This window comes from Protopterus annectens, chromosome 5.part0 (assembly GCF_019279795.1).
Source record: "Protopterus annectens isolate FY-2018-M chromosome 5.part0, PAN1.0, whole genome shotgun sequence".
NCBI classification, from domain to species: Eukaryota; Metazoa; Chordata; order Ceratodontiformes; family Protopteridae; genus Protopterus; species Protopterus annectens.
The window spans coordinates 1,405,945,952-1,405,964,013 of record NC_056735.1 but is presented as its reverse complement, the minus strand read 5'-3'; the positions used below and the strand labels follow the sequence as shown (position 1 = coordinate 1,405,964,013).

At 40.3% G+C, this 18,062-nt stretch overlaps 1 protein-coding gene across 1 annotated transcript in view; it reads left to right on the top strand.

Moving 5' to 3' along the window:
- The window catches only part of DCUN1D2 (defective in cullin neddylation 1 domain containing 2), a 596,128-nt gene that overhangs the window by 532,779 nt on the left and 45,287 nt on the right, over positions 1–18,062 (top strand). Inside the window, 2 exon segments of the mRNA XM_044071217.1 lie at positions 1,120–1,131; positions 13,214–13,296. Of these exon segments, the coding sequence (XP_043927152.1) occupies positions 1,120–1,131; positions 13,214–13,296 (95 nt within the window).

Here is an 18,062-nt window from a genome sequence, read left to right as displayed (position 1 = left end):
CTGGCGTAGTGCTTTAATGTTCATTTTACTATCTTTGTGTTTTTTGTCAAATAAAGTAACTTGTGGGCTGGTAGTATTTACCAGCAGACACTGGTTGTCTTATCTGGGAAAGAAGCAGCATTTTTGGTTTGGCCATGGAACAGACTACTGGTCCCATGGTTGGTCTTTCCATCCACAAGAAAAAAAAAAGCAAACAGCGTCTTCTACCCCAGAAGGCTAGCAGTTTGCCTCAGCTGCAAGTGGGTGACCCTGCTGTGGCCATTTGTTGTACCTCAGACCACTTTTTTTTTACCACGGATCCCTCTGGTGTAACACCTACAGCCACTATGGACAAGGGGTTTTTAACCACATTGTCTGTGGCTGTTGGGGTCCCCTCAGTGGGCAAAGGAGAGCCACTCTTGTTGGTCTGAGTAAATAGAACAGGGAAGATTTCCCTTTTATGTCCGGATACTGTGCCTGCTCCTGGAGAAGCTGCTGCTGTCATTAGTAGCATGGTTGGCCCCATTTTTCCTGTCAGAAAGAAATCAAAAACCAAGCATGTATCTACTCCTCCTCAATGGAAGTAGTTTACAGGGTCTGGCTCAGAGGTTAATTCATGGTATTGAACCTTCTTGTAAAGTAGTTTCTGATAAAAAGAGGGATTCCTCTTTTCTTGCAGAGTTAAGATTCTGAATCTGAACAGGAAGAGGCAAGGATGGATGCAGAGTTTTTTTTCTTCACATTTCTAATTCAGACTCCGAGGAGTGCTCAGTTTCTGATTCTCCCTGTGGGGTTTTCTCTTTCTCTAAGACTGTTGCTAGAATATGCCAGTGTTTTCAGTAGGAGAACACTGAGGTTTCTCAGTCCCTCAAAGTTCTGTGACTTGTTAGAGAAGGATTTTTCATAACTAACACCAGTTCCTCGTGTTCTGTCTGCTTTAGAGGATGTTGTTGTCTGTAATTTTCCTTTTAGTCAACCAGCTGCCCCTAAAAAGGCAGATATGATGTATAAAGTTTCTAAGTCTTTTAAATTTTTATACACTATATTCCCAAACCTGAGCCAGTGGCCATAGCTTTAGGTGATCCCACTGCTGCTAATTACTCAGTTAATTCCAAACCTTCCTCTTTCTAATAAGGATAGGAAAAAATATTGGTGGGTATGGGGGGCAAAAGTATATACTTCTGCAACTTTGATTTACAGAATTTTGAATAGTCAGGCTTGCATATTAAAGGCTGATGTTCTTCGTGTTTCACTGTTGCAGTCATCACATTTGGGTTATCCTGTCAGGGGTAGCCCTCAATCGGGCCGAATACCAGAGGCTTAGTATTTCTGCATTGGTTGCTGTCACTCCCAAGACTGACGTCATGTCGTCAGTGGTATAAAATCAGGCAGCCGAGTCCATTACATCAGTCTTTCTTGCCGAGGAGCATGAAGCAGAAGCAGTTCACATGAGTGCCGGTCGGCCACTACCTGAGTTTTCATTTCCAGATTGAAGTTGAAGTCTTCTAAAGCTAAGTACCCTGTTGGGGGTCCTTTTTTTCTTGCTCTAACAGATGTCAGAAAAAGTTAACAATTGTCTTGCCTGTGGAAAGCAAATACCACACCGAGACTTCCATTCTTAATGTGTCACCTGTTTAGGCCCAGACCACGACATCCCTTTCTGTCGTTTTTGTGCTTTCTTCAATGCCAGAACTATACGTCATCTGTCCCTTATTATAGCTTGCAACTACAACAAGGGACTTCCCTTCTCACAAGCCCACGCCGCCCAGACCCTCACCACAGATGCATCAGACTCTGCCTGGGGTGCACACCTGGACGGCAGGTGCATTCAGGGCCATTGGAGCCCAAATAAGACATATCTGCACATCAACCAAAAAGAGATGTTAGCTGTTCACGCCCTAACAGCCTTCAGACCGCTACTCTCCCCGAGGCCTCTACTGAGCAAGACAGGCAACACCACAGTGATGTGGTATATCAATAAGCAGGGAGGGCCTCACTCTTATCCTCTCTGCGGGCTTGCTATGACCCTTTGGCACATGGCCTCAGCCATGCAGCTACAGCTGCTAGCACAATTCCTGCCAGGCTCAATAAACTCTCTGGCAGACAACTTAAGCAGAAACCTGCTAGACCCACACGAGTGGCAGCTAGACCACAGAACCTTCACCCTTGTAACCCAGAAATGGGATACCCTGAAGGTCGACCTCTTTGCCTCCCACTCCAATCATCAGCTCAGAAAATTCTGCACCAGGGAACCTCACAGCAAGGCCTGGAAAGTGGATGCTCTATCCTTCCAGTGGGTAAACCTCAAGGTCGATGCATTTCCCCCTCTACCACTCATATCAAGTGTACTGCTCAAAATAAGGGAGGAAAAAACGAGGGCAATCCTGATTGCCCCAGACTGGCCATGCAAGCACTGGTAACCACTGCTGCACAGCCTGTCACCCCTGCCACCACGGCACCTACTTCAGATCACAACACTCCTGACCCAGGGGAATGGAGAATTCATGCATCTCCAATTGCAGACCCTCAGCCTGGCTTATTCCCTGACCACCCCTCCAGCTGCCAGCCTAAGCAAACAAGTCCTAGATGTTATACATGAGGCCAGACTCCCCAGCACTAGGAAATCCTATGTTGACAAGTGGAAAAGATTTTGCACCTGGATCCAGATTAAGGGAGCCGGAACGGCCCAGCCCTCCCTACCTCTCATCCGGGATTACCTGGCAGACCTACTACACAGGGGTCTATCCTTCTCTTCTATTAAAATTCATGCCTGTGCCATCTCTGCTCATTACAGCACAGATCCTCCTCTCTTCTCATACCCTCTCATCAAACAGTTCCTAAGATCATCAAACAGTTCCTAAGAGGGGATGACAACTTAAGGCCATCCAGAAGAGCTCCTACCCCAGCTTGGGACTTTAACTTTGTGTTGGAAAAGCTCACTCTACCCCCCCTTTGAACCTGCAGCTTCAGCAGAGTTAAAATTTCTCTCTTGGAAAACAACCTTGCTTTTGGCCATCACTTCAGCTAGAAGAGTATCAGAGCTACAAGCACTCATGGCTGTAGAGCCTTTCATCATTTTCCATGCTGAGTCTCATTCAGGACTAACCCTTCTTTCATGCCTAAAATGGTGTCCATTGTGGCTCTCAACCAATCCATACATTTGACCACCTTTTTACCTAACCCACAAAACAAGGGGGAAAGTATTCTGCACTCTAGATGTGCACAGACAGCTCAGATTCTATCTGGACAGGACTAAATCTTTCATAAAAACTGATCAATTCCTAGTCTGCTTTACAGCAGGAGCAGAGGACAAGGCCATATCCAAACAAACAATCTCCAAATGGATAGCACACTGCATCCATTTCTGCTACAGACAGCATGGGAAATCACCGCCAAAGGGGGTCAGGACACATTCCACCAGAACAACCTCCACATCTGCAGCCTTTCTCAGAGGGGTCCCCACCAGGGACATCCTGGAGGCTGCAACATGGGCATCTGTTCATACCTTCACCAAGCATTACCACCTGCCTATCTTCTCTAAATCCAGGGCAGGCTTTGCTACCGCAGTCTTGCAGGTCATCCTTGCCAGCCCACAGTCTTCTTGACTGCCTCCACCCTTTCTTCAGCTTTGGGAATCAACTGAAATGTGATGACTGCAACAGTGAAACACGAAGAACATAGTACAGTTGTGTACACTTACCATAAATGTAGATGTTCAAGTGTATTCACTGTTGCAGTCCTCGTTTTCCTCCCTCCATCCCCCTTGTCTCTCTTTCTCTCTTCCTATCTCTCTCTCTCTATCTTCCTATCAACTTACAGGGATGGTTTGGTATTCACTTTCTACTGGTGGTGTTCTTCCACCGTAACCTAGCTCCCTATTTGGGGGGCTCCTGATGGGGCAAGAAAAATTGATGTAATGGCGTTGGCTGCCTCATTTTATACCACTGACGTCAGTCCTGGAGTGACAGCAACTGACGCAGAAATACTAAGCCTCTGGTATTCGGGCCGACTGAGGGCTACTGAAGGCAGGATAACCCAGACATGATGACTGCAACAGTGAAAACACTCGAACATCTACATCTATGGTAAGTGTACACAACTGTACTTTCTGACAAGTTGTGAAAGTGTAAGAGATGTTTTATCTGCAGTTTCTCCTTGTGAGGAAAAATCTGCTATAAATAGCTTGGATTCCTCTATACTGCACAAGCCTCTACCCTGTTTACAGTGTGCTTATGACTAAGCTGATACTTCTTCCAGAGTTTTGGCCATTGGTATTGTTTTAAGAAGGTTTGTATTGTTGGATTCTCAGAACATTGCAGATGTTAAAAACTGAGATTTCAAATTCTCCCTTGACAGAGATTGTGTTTGGCCCCTCTGTTGCAGAGGTGATCAAAAAATGTGATGAAACTGGCAAGCTGATCTAGGAAATCTCTAAGATTTTCAGCCCTCTTTTTCCAAATTTTGCAAGAGGTTTTCTATCCTCTCATCCAGTTTATCAAAAAACAGAATAAATAGTCTCAGTAAAAACAGGTAAACAGATGTTTAAGGAGAAATAGCAAGGGTGTTCCAAAAAGAAGTCTGGAACCTCCCAAAAGCAAGGACAGTCCAAGTCTGAATCATTATTCGAGACTCTGTGACTCCCTCCCAAACTGGCCCTTTTTTTTCTTCAAGAAAGTCTAAATCTTCACTTTTCTCTTTGGCAACAGATTGCTTTAGGCAAATGGGTTTTAAAACTCGTTAATCAAGGTTACAGACAGCAGTGTGAGAAAATTCTTCCTTTCTAGGGTTCATTCTTCATCCTCCAGGTCAAACTCTTTTGTTTCCAGTGGTTCCTCAACAAATGCTGACCCAAGGATTGATAGAACCAGTTCCTCCTCCTCAGATGGAGAATGTTTTTTATTCAAGGATATCACTAATGCCAAAGAAGGAAAATGCTTGAAGACCAGTTCTGGATCTTTCTTTTCCTAAACAACTTTTTGTGATAATGCCCAAATTCAAAATTATTTCACTTCACAACCTTTTACCTCCTCTTCCTTTTTCAAGTTTCCTGGTAACAGTAGACTTATAAGATATGTATCATCACATCCGTATTAATCTAGACTTAAGATGTTTCTTAAGGTTTTGTGTGTGGGTCACATTATCAGTTCTCTACCTTACCATTTGGACTATTCGCTGCACCAAAAGTTTTCACAAAATATCTAGCTTCAGTTATAGCTTATTGCAGGCTACAGGGTCTCCACATTTTCCATGTTTAGACAACCTGCTTATCTTTGCAGAGTCTTTTTCAAAGTGCCAGGAATCTCTGTTTTGGTTGAGAGATCTCTTACACAAGCTGGGATTCCAAGGGAAATTCAAAAGTCTTTCTTGATTACTTCACAAAGGATTGTTTTCTTCTGATGTCAGACACCTCAGTTCGAAGAGCTTTTTTTCCACAGTAAAAACAGATATTTTCCTAGATCTGTTTCTGTGGTTTTGCACTCAGACTTCTGTCACTGCGAGGAAATATTTCACTATTTGGGGTCTCATAGTGTCTATGTTGCTGATGATACCCCTGGGAAGATAGCACATGAGGAAGATACACTGATAAGAAAAAAAAAACTGGTGGCCCCATCCTTGGGATCTTAATTTTGTGTTAGAGAAGCTAACACTTGCTCCATTTGAACCAACTCATCTGGCTAATTTGCGGTTCTTGACATGGAATACAGTTTTACTGATGCAAAATAATATACTACACTAGATTTTTAGATGATTTATTTATTTTGTGGAACAGTACAGAAGATGAATTGGAACTATTTTATATTTATATTAATAATACAGTTCCTTTTTAAATTTACACACAATCATAGTTTCAAAAGTATAGCTTATTTGGGCATTGATTTATCCATTACTAAGGATAGGGCATTAAGCTCAAGAATGCATAGGAAACAGACTTTTTCCAGTTCATATTTGGAATATATGAGTGCACATCCTCCCTTTCAGAAAAAGTCCATAATTAAGGGACAATTGGTCAGAGTGGCCAGGATGGTCAGCTCAGATTCAATTTTCCTGGAAGAGGTCAAATTTATTTTGGACATGTTTAAAGCAGGGGGTTACCCTGTTGATTTATTGGGAGAAGTTAGTAATTAAGTTAAGAAGAGATATAAAGGTTTTTATAAACCAATTTTGATTCATGGAAAGGAAACAAGTAATGTGAATAGGTTAAACTTTGATTTTAATACCAAAGTGGGATTTATTTTATGTTATAATCGTGATGTGCATAGGATAATGGAAGTTATTTATAATAACTGGGATAATTACATTTTGAGAATAATATAGCCCAGAAGGTAGGAGAAAAACCCTTGGTTATATATAAGGGGGATAGGTCCTTTAAGGATATTTTTGAGAGGAATAAACATCAGTATGGTGGAGGTACATGTAGGGCTAAAGGAAATTTTAAGTGTCAACATTGCAGTTTTTGTCCTTATATAATGGAGACAGGAGAAAAGTTTGAACTAAATGGAAGAACTTTGAATTTGTACGGCCATTATAATTGTGTTACGGCTAATGTAGTTTATCTGGCCAAGTGCACAAAATGTCCAATATTTTATGTGGGGAAAACGCTAAGGCTATTTAAAAATAGAATTAGTGAACATTTATTGGACATTAAACATAAAAAAACAAACAAATGCACTGGCCCGACATATTCTAGAATATAATGACCATAGTTTTTAGTGATACAACAGATGTCTAAGGATTCACGGGGAAGAGTTTTGGATGTCCACTTGGATATCTGTGAATTGAGATGGCAACTTCGATTGAATGCAGCCAATTTTCCGGGAATTAATGAAGCAATTTCAATATCAAGTGTACTTAAATTGAAGCGTATTTTAGGTTAATATTAAAACTATTGATTATTTTTATAAATATTGTATTTTGTTACGTAAATTGTAATGAGCTACAATTTTTTAAGTATGTATCAAGTTAGTACTGTTTTTACATTACATTATAATGAACCGAAGAGGTCTCTTTAAGATTTTATTAAGTGTAATTGGGGTTATTATAAAAGGCTGGGTTATGTGTTGACAAATGCCTTGATTTTAAACATTTGTTCTGAGGAAGTCCCTTATCTGTACAGGGAAGAAAGCGCTTAACAATTTTGGATTACATTTCTTCATTCTTCAGTTGTTTTGATTCCTGGCTGTTCATTTCTTCAGTTATTGAGTTTTACCGATTTCTCTGACTTCTGCAAGGAGGGTATCTGAGTTACAAGCTCTTATGGTGAGTCAACCCTATCTCATTTTCCATAGGGGTAGGTTTCCTTGAGAACTAATCCTTCTTTTATGCCTAAAGTGGTGCCTTGAGTTTACTTTAAGCCAAACTATCCATCTCCCAGTTTTCTTTCCTAAACCTAATGATGAGAGGGAGGGGATATTTCATACCTTGGATATCCACAGACAACTTGGGTACAGCTTTGACAGAACTAAATTTTTCAGATCTTTGGATCAGTTGTTCATTTCTTGTGAGGGCAAGAAGGGACAACCTGGCTCAAAACAGACTATTTCCAAATGGCAGTCTAAGGCTATTACCTTTTGTTATACTCATTATAAGAAAACTATTCCAGGCTGGTTCAAGGCCTACTGTACCAGGGCCTTGGCTTCATTTATTGCCTTTTGAAAAGGGTTGGATTCTAGAAGTATTCTAGAAGCTACTACTCAGTCCTCTGTACATTCTTTTACAAAGCATTATACGCTTGATTACTTCTCGATGTCCAGATCAAGCTTTACTAGGACCATCCTTCGGGGGTTCCTGGACTCTTCTTCCACCTCCCAAATGTAGTTATCTAAGACAAACTACCCATAGCTAATGCTACTGCAGCAGTGATCAATGTGATGAACATATACTGGAGTTATGCAAGTTAAATTTTCCAGAACGCTCGATGTTTGAATGATAACTGCTTTAATAGTGGCTGCCTCCCTCCATCCCCCTTGTTTTTGGGTGCGTTTTTTATCCAAGGGTTTCATTCTTTGTTGTTCTGTCATTGACCTTTCAGGGCTCATCCTCCATCTTTCAACTGAAAAGAGAGCTCTGTAGGGTTTTTTGCCCAAACTTGTCTTTTAGTCAGCTAAGCTCGGGGTGCCTGATAGTTTGGGAACGTGGAAGGTCCCCTGAAGCTTTGGAAGCTAGCTGGCTATTATATCCTTGGTGGGATGTAACCTGTATTGCTAAGGCTACTTGTACCAGTGATCATTCAAACATTTGTTATGGTAAGTTTAACCTGCACAACTCTACTTTCTGTTGATATGAAGGAAAGAAATGACAAATGAACAGTAACACAGTGAAGGTAAGTAGCTGGATTGGCATACTGACTGGTAGGAAATGATATAAGGAATAGTGTAATAACAACAACCAACTGAAAATCTGTTCTTATTCAGACTATGTGAGAGTGGGGTGGGCATAAAATGCAAAAATAATGTAATCTGTGATGCAGTAGTAAGCGTGCAGTCCTTCTTACTCAAATGTTAAAACAGAATGAAAGATGCTTTCAGTATAACACTAAAAATGTTAACAAATTGAAGCATAATCATTCTACATAACAGCATCAGTAAATGCAGTCAAAATTAAAGTACAGGGGTAACCTAACTAGAAAGTATTTAAGTTAAATGTACACAAACTAAATTAAGAAATGTGGTCTCTGACCACAAGCCTTATTAGGTATTTTGAATGCCATGCTGGGCTGTAGTTAAACTGAGGACTGATGTGCTCTACTAGCCCACTTCTCCCACCCAAGTTGCATTACATGTGGAGGTCAAAATCATTTTAGGCAAACTTACTGCTGTTGTGATTTTAACCTCCATTAGGTCACCATTGCTAGGCTCTTACCTTTGTCTTCGCTAGATGATGACTTTCACCAGCTAATATGCAAGCCACCATGCCTTAACTACATAAATGGTAATCATACCCTCCTTCACTGGTTTTACACAAATCAGAATTTTAAATTCTAACACTTCATTTGACTGACCATGCTTTAGTGACCATTGCACACTGTTGCCTCTTTTCTGCAAAGAAGGACCACCCATGCCCTAAGACCAGTATTTAAGTTTTCATATAAGATTTGGAATCTCAACTTTGGTATGTAGTGTCAGCTACTGGTCAGTGTTGTCACGCCACAGGATGATAGTAGTACTGCATTATGGTATTTTATTAACATTTTCCAGCTATTACAATGAAATTTAGTATCATGCCAAAATTAGTGGAGTTAAGTGCAGCCTCAGTTTCTCAGTTATTGCAGGAGTTGAAGAAGGCTTATTGTTGAATATGAAGCACCCTGGGCTTAAGTATAAGTAGTCACCATGATAATTAAGAACTTTGTGACTCACTCAATGCATTTCAGATACTTTGAAGCCAAAAGCAATTCTTTTTAACAGATATTAGAAAGCCATTCTTGATAATGGAGATTATGAAAAACAGATCACTAACTGGGTTTATCCAGCAGGTCAGTACAAAGTCATCCCATTTCACTTGTGCTGAACAGATAGGCCATCTCAAATGCTAAACTAGTTGTAGAAGCTTTTGTGGAACACTTCAGTTCTCCCTAGCACCAGTCATCAAACGTTTCATTTTCCCATCTGATTCCAGCACCCATATTTTATTCCTTTTTTGGCTTCGATAAAGATTTTCAGTTTGAAGTTTAATATTCTGACAGTCCTTCCCTATTCTAGCATCTAATATGAATGGGCACATGAGCTCACACACACACACACACACACACACACACACACACACACACACACACACACACACACACACACACACACACACACACACACAAAACTGAACTGCAGGCTGTGCTTATGTTTGCTGGCATAAGCATGGTCATAAATCTTATTTTTCAACTGCCTAGTGGTCTTTGCTGTGGCACAGAAGTTTTGCTGGCTTTTGGACAAAAGGAACTTTTAAATGTCAAAACTGCTGTATGTGTTGATTTGTTAGTGAAAATGTTATTTTTTGTCCAAACACCAGTAAAGCTTATACATCTCTAGGTGGTTTCATATATGGTTCAGATTTTTCAGTTATGCAAATTTTTTTTTTTTTTTTTTTTTTTTTTTTTTTTTAAGTATTATGAATTCATTGCTCGCTCCCAACTTCTATCCACCCTACTCTATGCATCTCCCATTCTGACTAATCTCAACAAAACTGAACTAAGCAAAATGGAAGCTTGCTCTAACAGAATTGCCCGCTTTGCTGCAAATTGCTCATATAGAACTCATCACTGTACTGCTTTGAGACAGCTCCACTGGCTTGAACTGCCCAACCTCCTAACCTACAATCAGCTCTGCCTCTGTCATTCTATCTATTACCTCCCCAATAAGTGTCCTGCCCTCAAAAACCTAGTACAATATCACTCAGCCAAAAGGCCTCTTAGATCATCAAGCAAACTACTACTAGAAGTCACCAACAGCTACAATAGCTTTGGAGATGCACTATATAGTAGTTCGGTGGCTAAAAAATGGAACTCTGTCCCTACTAGCATTCAAAACACATCATCCAAAGCCTCCTTTAAAGACCTCATCAGGCAACATCTCAAGCAAAGTTGGCAGTGCCATGATTGCTCCCCAGGCTAGTGAAAGCGGATAACATATACATACTAAATCTAGAGCAATTGATAATAGTTTTTCAATCTTACTCACAAACACAGGCTAATCTACAATGTATGTATTCTGCCTACATTCCAAAGTTCAGCTGTACACCACAAATCTATTACTTACCTTTATTTTTAAAATTAATATTTTTTTGATTGTTCTCTCCACTGTAACTGTTTGTGCCGCATACCTCTGTAAAAACATGTCTCTTGTAATTGTGTGTATACTGATTATGTCTAAATAACTAAATGTGTCTGTAATTTTTTCTTTGTGGAGCTTTTCTCCCCGGGCCTCTGCTGAAAAAGGGCCTTTTCGGCTCAGACACCCCCGGTTAACAAATGTAAAATAAAATAAAATAAAATAAATAAATATGGTAGGTAGAAAATGATGCCTGCTAATTACCAGATTTGAATGCAAGCATTAAGTGTTTTCCAAAAAGAAGACCTTAAAAAGCAAATTTATGAATGTGTAATTGTTGCTTTTATCCAGTACTTTTCCGTTAACAGGGCAGCAGGCAGAATGCGCGGTTGATGTCAATTGACTGCTGTGTGTTTCTCTGTGTTCCTTTTGACAGTAATATTCATCTTGTCACATGTCAGAACTGTTTCTTTTTGGGTTCTGTACGGGTTGTAATTTTGGATTAGTAGTCACACTACTACTTCTGATTTCTCTTCACAAATTAGTGAAAGTGGGGAGAAAGCCATTGAGGTGACAGCACGGAAAATGTGCATTTCCTGTGAACTCACTGCTGATTTTTTTTTTTTTCTCCTGGGTTTAATTTCCTCTTCTTTCTGACACTCTTGCCAATTTTCTCACATGTCAGTACTGCATATGTAAATATTCTGTCGTGCTTTGATTTCTGCTTTTCCTGTCACACTACTAAGTATGTCTCATCGCGAGTCACTGCAGCTTACGTCACGGTTGTTTACTGGTTCCACTTTTCATTTTCTTGGGGGACTGTAACTGATGTCGTCCCACTTTTACCAAGCTGACCTGGTCCTTCATAAATAGGGTGTCAATCACACGCATCATATTGTGAGACAAGTGCTCCTGTTTCGCATCTTCGGATGATTTGTAATGGTCAGTGTTTTGACATTTGTAAGTGTGTGAGGCATATCTGTCAAGCTGCACCCAGTGAAAATGGGGAGAAAAGCCTTTGAGAAATGTGAACTGTAAAGGGGGACAAACAGCTTTCAAAAATAGGGACACTGGGTAAAGAAGCGAACATATAATTAGGCTGAAATGTGGACGAACTTTTAGCTGCACATTTCACGGCAACATTTAGGCTTGCCGACACCTGCTGCCCCGTTAATGGAAAAGTACCTTTTATTCATATTGTATTATATATTTTATATTGTTCAGTGTTTTATGGATATGTTGAATAAATTTATTAGTTATTTTGTTATATGATTTTAGTATGTGCTTTATTCGAAATTATCATTTGAGGATTTGATTGGTCTGAGGAAAGTCTCTGTTAAATTGTATGGGATGAATGACCAACATTTGTATATTGTCCGTGATGGTTTTAGTTCCTCCAATTTACTGTGTCTGTGGCAGTCTGTTTTCGTTTGTGGTTTGAGGTTTGTATCAGTCTGTTGGAAGCATTGTTTCTCCTTTGTTGTATTTTGTTTGCATCCTATGCCACTACAGTACCTTTAAGTAGAATAAATGTGTTAGTTTCATGCATGCAAGCCAGTACAGATACATAACTTTGGCATGTTGCTCTCTTGCTGTTCTAGTGGGTGTTATGAAACCTTAGAACACAGAGGCTAAATATGCTAATTCAGACCAAATGTGGTGACTTGACCAAGACAAACTCTGTAGCTGTCCTCATGGAAGCTATTTAAAATCAGCCTTATAAGAATTTGTTTCTGTAAATGAACTCTTTTAGCAGTTAAGAAAGTAAACATCATCTGAATCAAAGCTTAATGTATTATGTCTCAAGACCCATTTTATCAGTCCATAAGGTCAAAATGTAGACAACAGACCTAGTTTAATTTGGTTAAAAAAACTAATTGAAAAGAATTAATTGAATCCTAGTGAAGGAATACTAAAAAGCAAATGCATATTATTGGTTACTCTGTGACAAATGATTAATTGACTGCCTCACTTAAATGTGTCTGGTAGGAAAACTTTGTAGAATGTCTCCTTATGTAACCATCGTCTCACATAATAACTTCTTTTTTATTTCATTTGCTTATGTTTGGACAGTTCTCCTTGTGGAAGTTTCAGCAAGTAATGATCTTTTGCATTTTTATATGTAACTGAAACTTAAATCAATTTGTTGTATTTCTACTTTGCGATTAGGGTGATAGCGTTAAGATTCAATTGGTTTCCCTTCATTTTTTGAGTGCTATATAGCACTTTCTAATTGGGGAGCTTTTACCAATAACTAACATGTATACATGAGAGGCTGTCAAGTATGAAAGTAATCAGTAGGGAAGGAGACAAAAGGCAAAGCATATTTTAATGTGTAACTATTATTGCTGCACAGAAAACAAAGTTGTTTTAAGAAAGGGTGGAGCTTCAATTTGCAGAAGTGCCATATGCACATGGATCTGTTGGAAATTCTCTTTGCTGTCAAAAAATTCACAGACTTTTATATTTTTTTGCAGATTTAGAAATGGCAGTTGCATACTGGAATTTAGTCTTGTCAGGAAGGTTTAAATTTTTAGATCTCTGGAATAAATTTTTATTGGTAAGTAGCATGTGCCTTTTAATAATAATGGTGTGCAGCTGAGTGTTCTCTGCTCGTTAGTTAATGTGCAAGGTTCTAAGTAATTTCCTGTGTGATTTAGCCTTTAAATTAAGCGGTGTTGCTTGCATACATTTTCTTTATCTTTTCATTTATCGGAGTACATATAAAATGTACCTTCTCAACTTTAAAGTGACTGTTTGCAAGGGTTAATACATACATTTTGCAAGTGATTTAGGTGTTAATTTGGGTTCTTTTGGTAATGCACGTTGTTTTTAAAGTTGCATTAAATTCACTTTAGGGGGTATTTTGTAACTGGATTTGTGTAAGTGAGTGCATCTGTCAAATCAAAAAGAGCAAAATATCGGTTTTGCTTTGAATATTTCCACTACTGGCTGGAACAAGTTGTGAGGATAAAGATTATGCTTTGCACACTAGCCACCACTTCTGCATTTCCAAGCATATTTTACTCTGTGCTTCCTTATTTCCTTTGTCTCTTTTTACTGAATGCTTCTTTCATATACCTAAGCCTTTCTGCCTCCTCTACTTTGCTGAATTGATTTGTAGTTTGCATTGAACAAACCTTGTCAACACCGTAGCAGTACCCCATAATTTCATTTGAAGCTTGATGGAGGCTGGTGTACTGATCAGTCAGTGGTCATAATTCGAGAAGAGGGAAGTGTCTGAGTTATTTGGTGTGGGTCTGCATTTAATCTGACTTGAATTTAAAGGGTGTATTTCCCTGCAAACTCCTGTACTTGGCCTTCACATGGCCTTTCTCTGTAGGACGAGATGCAGAACATCCCTTATAGTTTTATAAAACGTGACTGATACAAGCCCTGTATTGTATATATTCTTCTGGTTCTGTTTGCAAAATGAAGAGATGCCTAATAAATTAAGATGCCTAGACTGAAATAATTTTTGCAGTATTCATAATGACTGGGTAATCGCCATTGATGCCTGGTAAGGGTACCAAAGCTTTACCTTACCAGGATCGCACATTTAATGTATGACCTCCTCTTGTAAGGGTAGAGGTATATAGGCAGACGTACGAGTAAAATTCCTCTGACTGAACACTGATTGCATATCTGTCAAACTGTTTGGTCATTGGTAATTTTGCTTCAAGTAAACAGATAAGTACCCTGTTGGAGAACTTTCTTTTTCTTTTCGAAAGTTATGTTTACTTGGTATTACATGTTAGCTAAGAGGAATAAATGTGAGTGTAGCAGGAAAATTCTGTACAGCCTTTCATACCTAGTGCCTTTTCTGTTTAGGATCAGAACACGACTACATGGCCTTTTCCATTTACCAATTGTTTGTACATAAGAACTTGCGATTCCGTTTGTCCTCGCTCAGTACTTTTCTGTCAGCCCATCACTTTAAATGGTTGGCCCACTCCAAGATGGCGGATACTGCTACTGCTAAAGAAGAAGTTTAAAAGACGTAGGCCAGAAACATGGTTGACTCTTTCTGACCCCGAGATACCCAATGAGATTTCAGAGCCCATGGTATGTTCAGTTCCTTCTCAGATACTTCTTTTGGAGAGAGAATATTAAACATGAGGAAACATTGAGTGGGATTTAGCAGATTACAGAGATTCAGAAAATATGCTACAGTCTCTTGGAAATGGCCACTCCTGCTCCTTCCCAAGTTCCCCCTGTTCATGAGGCTTTCTTGGATGCCTTTTTAAGCCACCTCAGCTGCCCCTGCCTGACAGCTTCCTACCCCCAAAAGGCCAGCCCAATTTTATAAAGTCCCCGATGATCTTAAATTTTTGTTTAAAAATCCTGTTCCAGACCAGTCTGCAGTATCTCTCTCTCCTGATAAATTTTCTAAGCTACTACCTAATACCAATGCTCTCCCTTTATACAAAGTTAGTAGAGCTATGGAGAGGTGGGGTAAAAAGGTTTATACCTCCTCTACTTTGGCATTCAGGGCTGTAAATTACCCAACCCAAATGACCAAGTATTTGATATCTGTCCTTGATTCCTTAAACAAGATAGTGGTTCACCTACAAGGGACTGATTCTAAACAACAGATGTTATCTTTATTTAACCTGGCTACAGAAATAGCAAGACATAGCATTAAATGTAGTTATAATGCTGTAGATGCCTCATCCAGAGCATCTGCCACTGGCAGTGTCCTCTACAGGTATGTGGGGTTGCACAACAAACCCATACCTGAGGAATTGAAAGCTTAAATTATAGATTCCCCTTTAGACAAAAACTTCCTGTTTGGGCATCAGGAAGCCAAGCTTTTTAAAACCCTTGAAGACCAGGGAAAAACCAAGGAGGACTGCAGACAAGCTTCTGTTAATCTCCATGTCCAGGTACCACTGGATTCACCCAATAAAACCCACCTGTTTTGTTAGAGTTCCCATGCACAGCCAGAAACACATTAAGGCCCCAGAAAGAGATTCCCATAGAATCCAGAGAGAGATTCTTCTTCTGGGAGATCTCCCTTTGGAGAAAAGTCTCTGTGTCTATCTACAAAGTCTCACACCACCCTTTCCCCCACCCAGGCCCCTCCACTATCAAATATGCTAACCCAATCAATCTCCATCTGGAAAGAAGATTACCACAGAACCAATGGGTGTTTTCAGTAATAAAAGAGGGATGCTGCATGTCCTGAATGGAAATTCCTCCTTTAAATGGCATACCACCCCCTCCCCACAGTCAGATACACCTGCTTCCACCCATCCTGTGGGAATTGCAGGCACAATACATAATAAAACCAGTATCCAGGAATTTGAGAGAGAGGGCTTTTACTCCAGACCTTTCCTAGTACCAAGAAAATAAGGGCAATGGAGACCCATACTAGATCTCTCTCTCTCTCTCTCTCTCTCTCTCAGAAAAGTATTTAGCAGAGAGAAAGTGCCAACTTTCAAAATGTTTCAAAATGTTTCCTTGCTCACTCTACTTCTGTTCATTCTGCTTCATGCATTTCTAGTATTTCTAGAACTAAAAGATGCCTTCTTACATATTCCAGTTCACTCCCCTTGCAGTAGATTCCTCAGGTTGTGTGCTGGGTTGTCTTATTTTCAGTTTTCTGCTTTTCCTTTTGAACTTTCCATAGCCTTAAGAGTTTTCACAAAGTGTCAAGCATCAGCAGTTGCCTTCTGCTGAACACAGAGAATCCAGATTTTTCCTTACACAGATGACTAGTTAATCCAAGCTTCCTCTCCTCAGATACTAATGCAACACCTCCAGCTAACTCTCAACCTCCTCTCACAGTTGGAGTTCACCATTAACTACAAGAATTACTCCCTGCAACCAACTCAGAACTTCATTTTCCTGTGCTGCAGACTTGACACCATAAAGATGCTACCTACCTCAGAAAAATGTGCAGAACCTTGTAGATTACTTCTACAACCTGCAGCCAGTGCTCTGCAAGAGAAATACTAAAGGCCATGGGATATGTGGCAACAATTATTCCAGTGATCCCTCTAGCCAGACTGCATATGAGGAAAATCCAGTGGTACCTGCAAACAGTTTGGTCCCAGTACTGTCACACTCTAAACACAGTATTCCTACTGTCTCCTTTTCTCAGGAGAGAATTCTTACTGTGCATGGACCAAGTGATGATCAGCCTAGGACTTCCCTTCACCCCACCACTTCCAGTTCAAGAAATGTACCCATATGTCTCGGACAAGGCATGGAGAGCCTGGACTGGAATACACAGAGTTCAGAGCAGATGGCAACCAAAACTACTAAAGGTGCATATCAACATGAAGGCGATGAGGGCCATTATCCAAGCTCGTCAAGTCTTTTTTTTTTCCATGTCTGGAGGCCAACTTCCCTAAAATGTTCACAGATAACACAACAATTATGTGGTCCATAAACAAGGAGGAACCAGGTTTTTCAAACTGTGCAGATTAGCACAGACCATCTGGGAGATTGCAACCAAAAAAAAACGTGTCTAGAGGCTGCATAGATTGCATCACAGGACACTGTGTTGGCAGATGCACTAAGCAGGACCTTGGAGGATCCTCACAAATGGACAATCAACAGAGTCCTTCCTGGACATCCTCCATTGTTGGGGGCAATTCAGGTAGAACAATGTACAACTTCCCGTCTTTTGCACCAGGGGCCTTTGTCCCTCAGCCTGGAAGACAGATGTTTTCAGTGGACAGGTAGATCCCTCTACGCCTTTCCTCCTCTCCCTGTCCATCCCAAGCATTTTTCTAAAGGCTCAAAAAGAAAAGCCAAAACTCTTGCTAATAATCCCCTTCTGTCTAAGACAGCATTGGTTTCTTCTATTTCACCTCACCAGGCTACCACAAACTGCCACTACAAGCGGATCTTGTCTCTCGGCAGAAGAGGTCACTACTGCACCCCAACCTGGCCTGAACCTAACTCCGTGGATGATGGGATATTAATTCCTTATAGGCACCACCTTTCAAAGGATGTAATTAAGATTCTCCAAGAAGCCAGGAGACCCACCGCACAAAAGCCCTAAAGAGGTTTTCCTTTTGGTGCCACAGGAGTAGACTGGTACCTTCCATACTAAAATGTTTGTGTGAACTCGCGTATACAGGTCTGGTCTACTCTTCTATCAATGCCCACATGTCAGCCATCTCTGCCTGTCAACACCTCAATACTCTTATATCCAGACCTGATGTAAAATTATTCCTTAAAGGGCTGCTGCAACTTAGTCTGCCAAGGAAGCCCATAGTCCCTCCTTGGGATCTCAACTTTGTGCTAGAATAACTTACTTTGCATCCTTTTGAACCCAGCAGTCTCTGCAAACATCAAATTCTGCACCTGGAA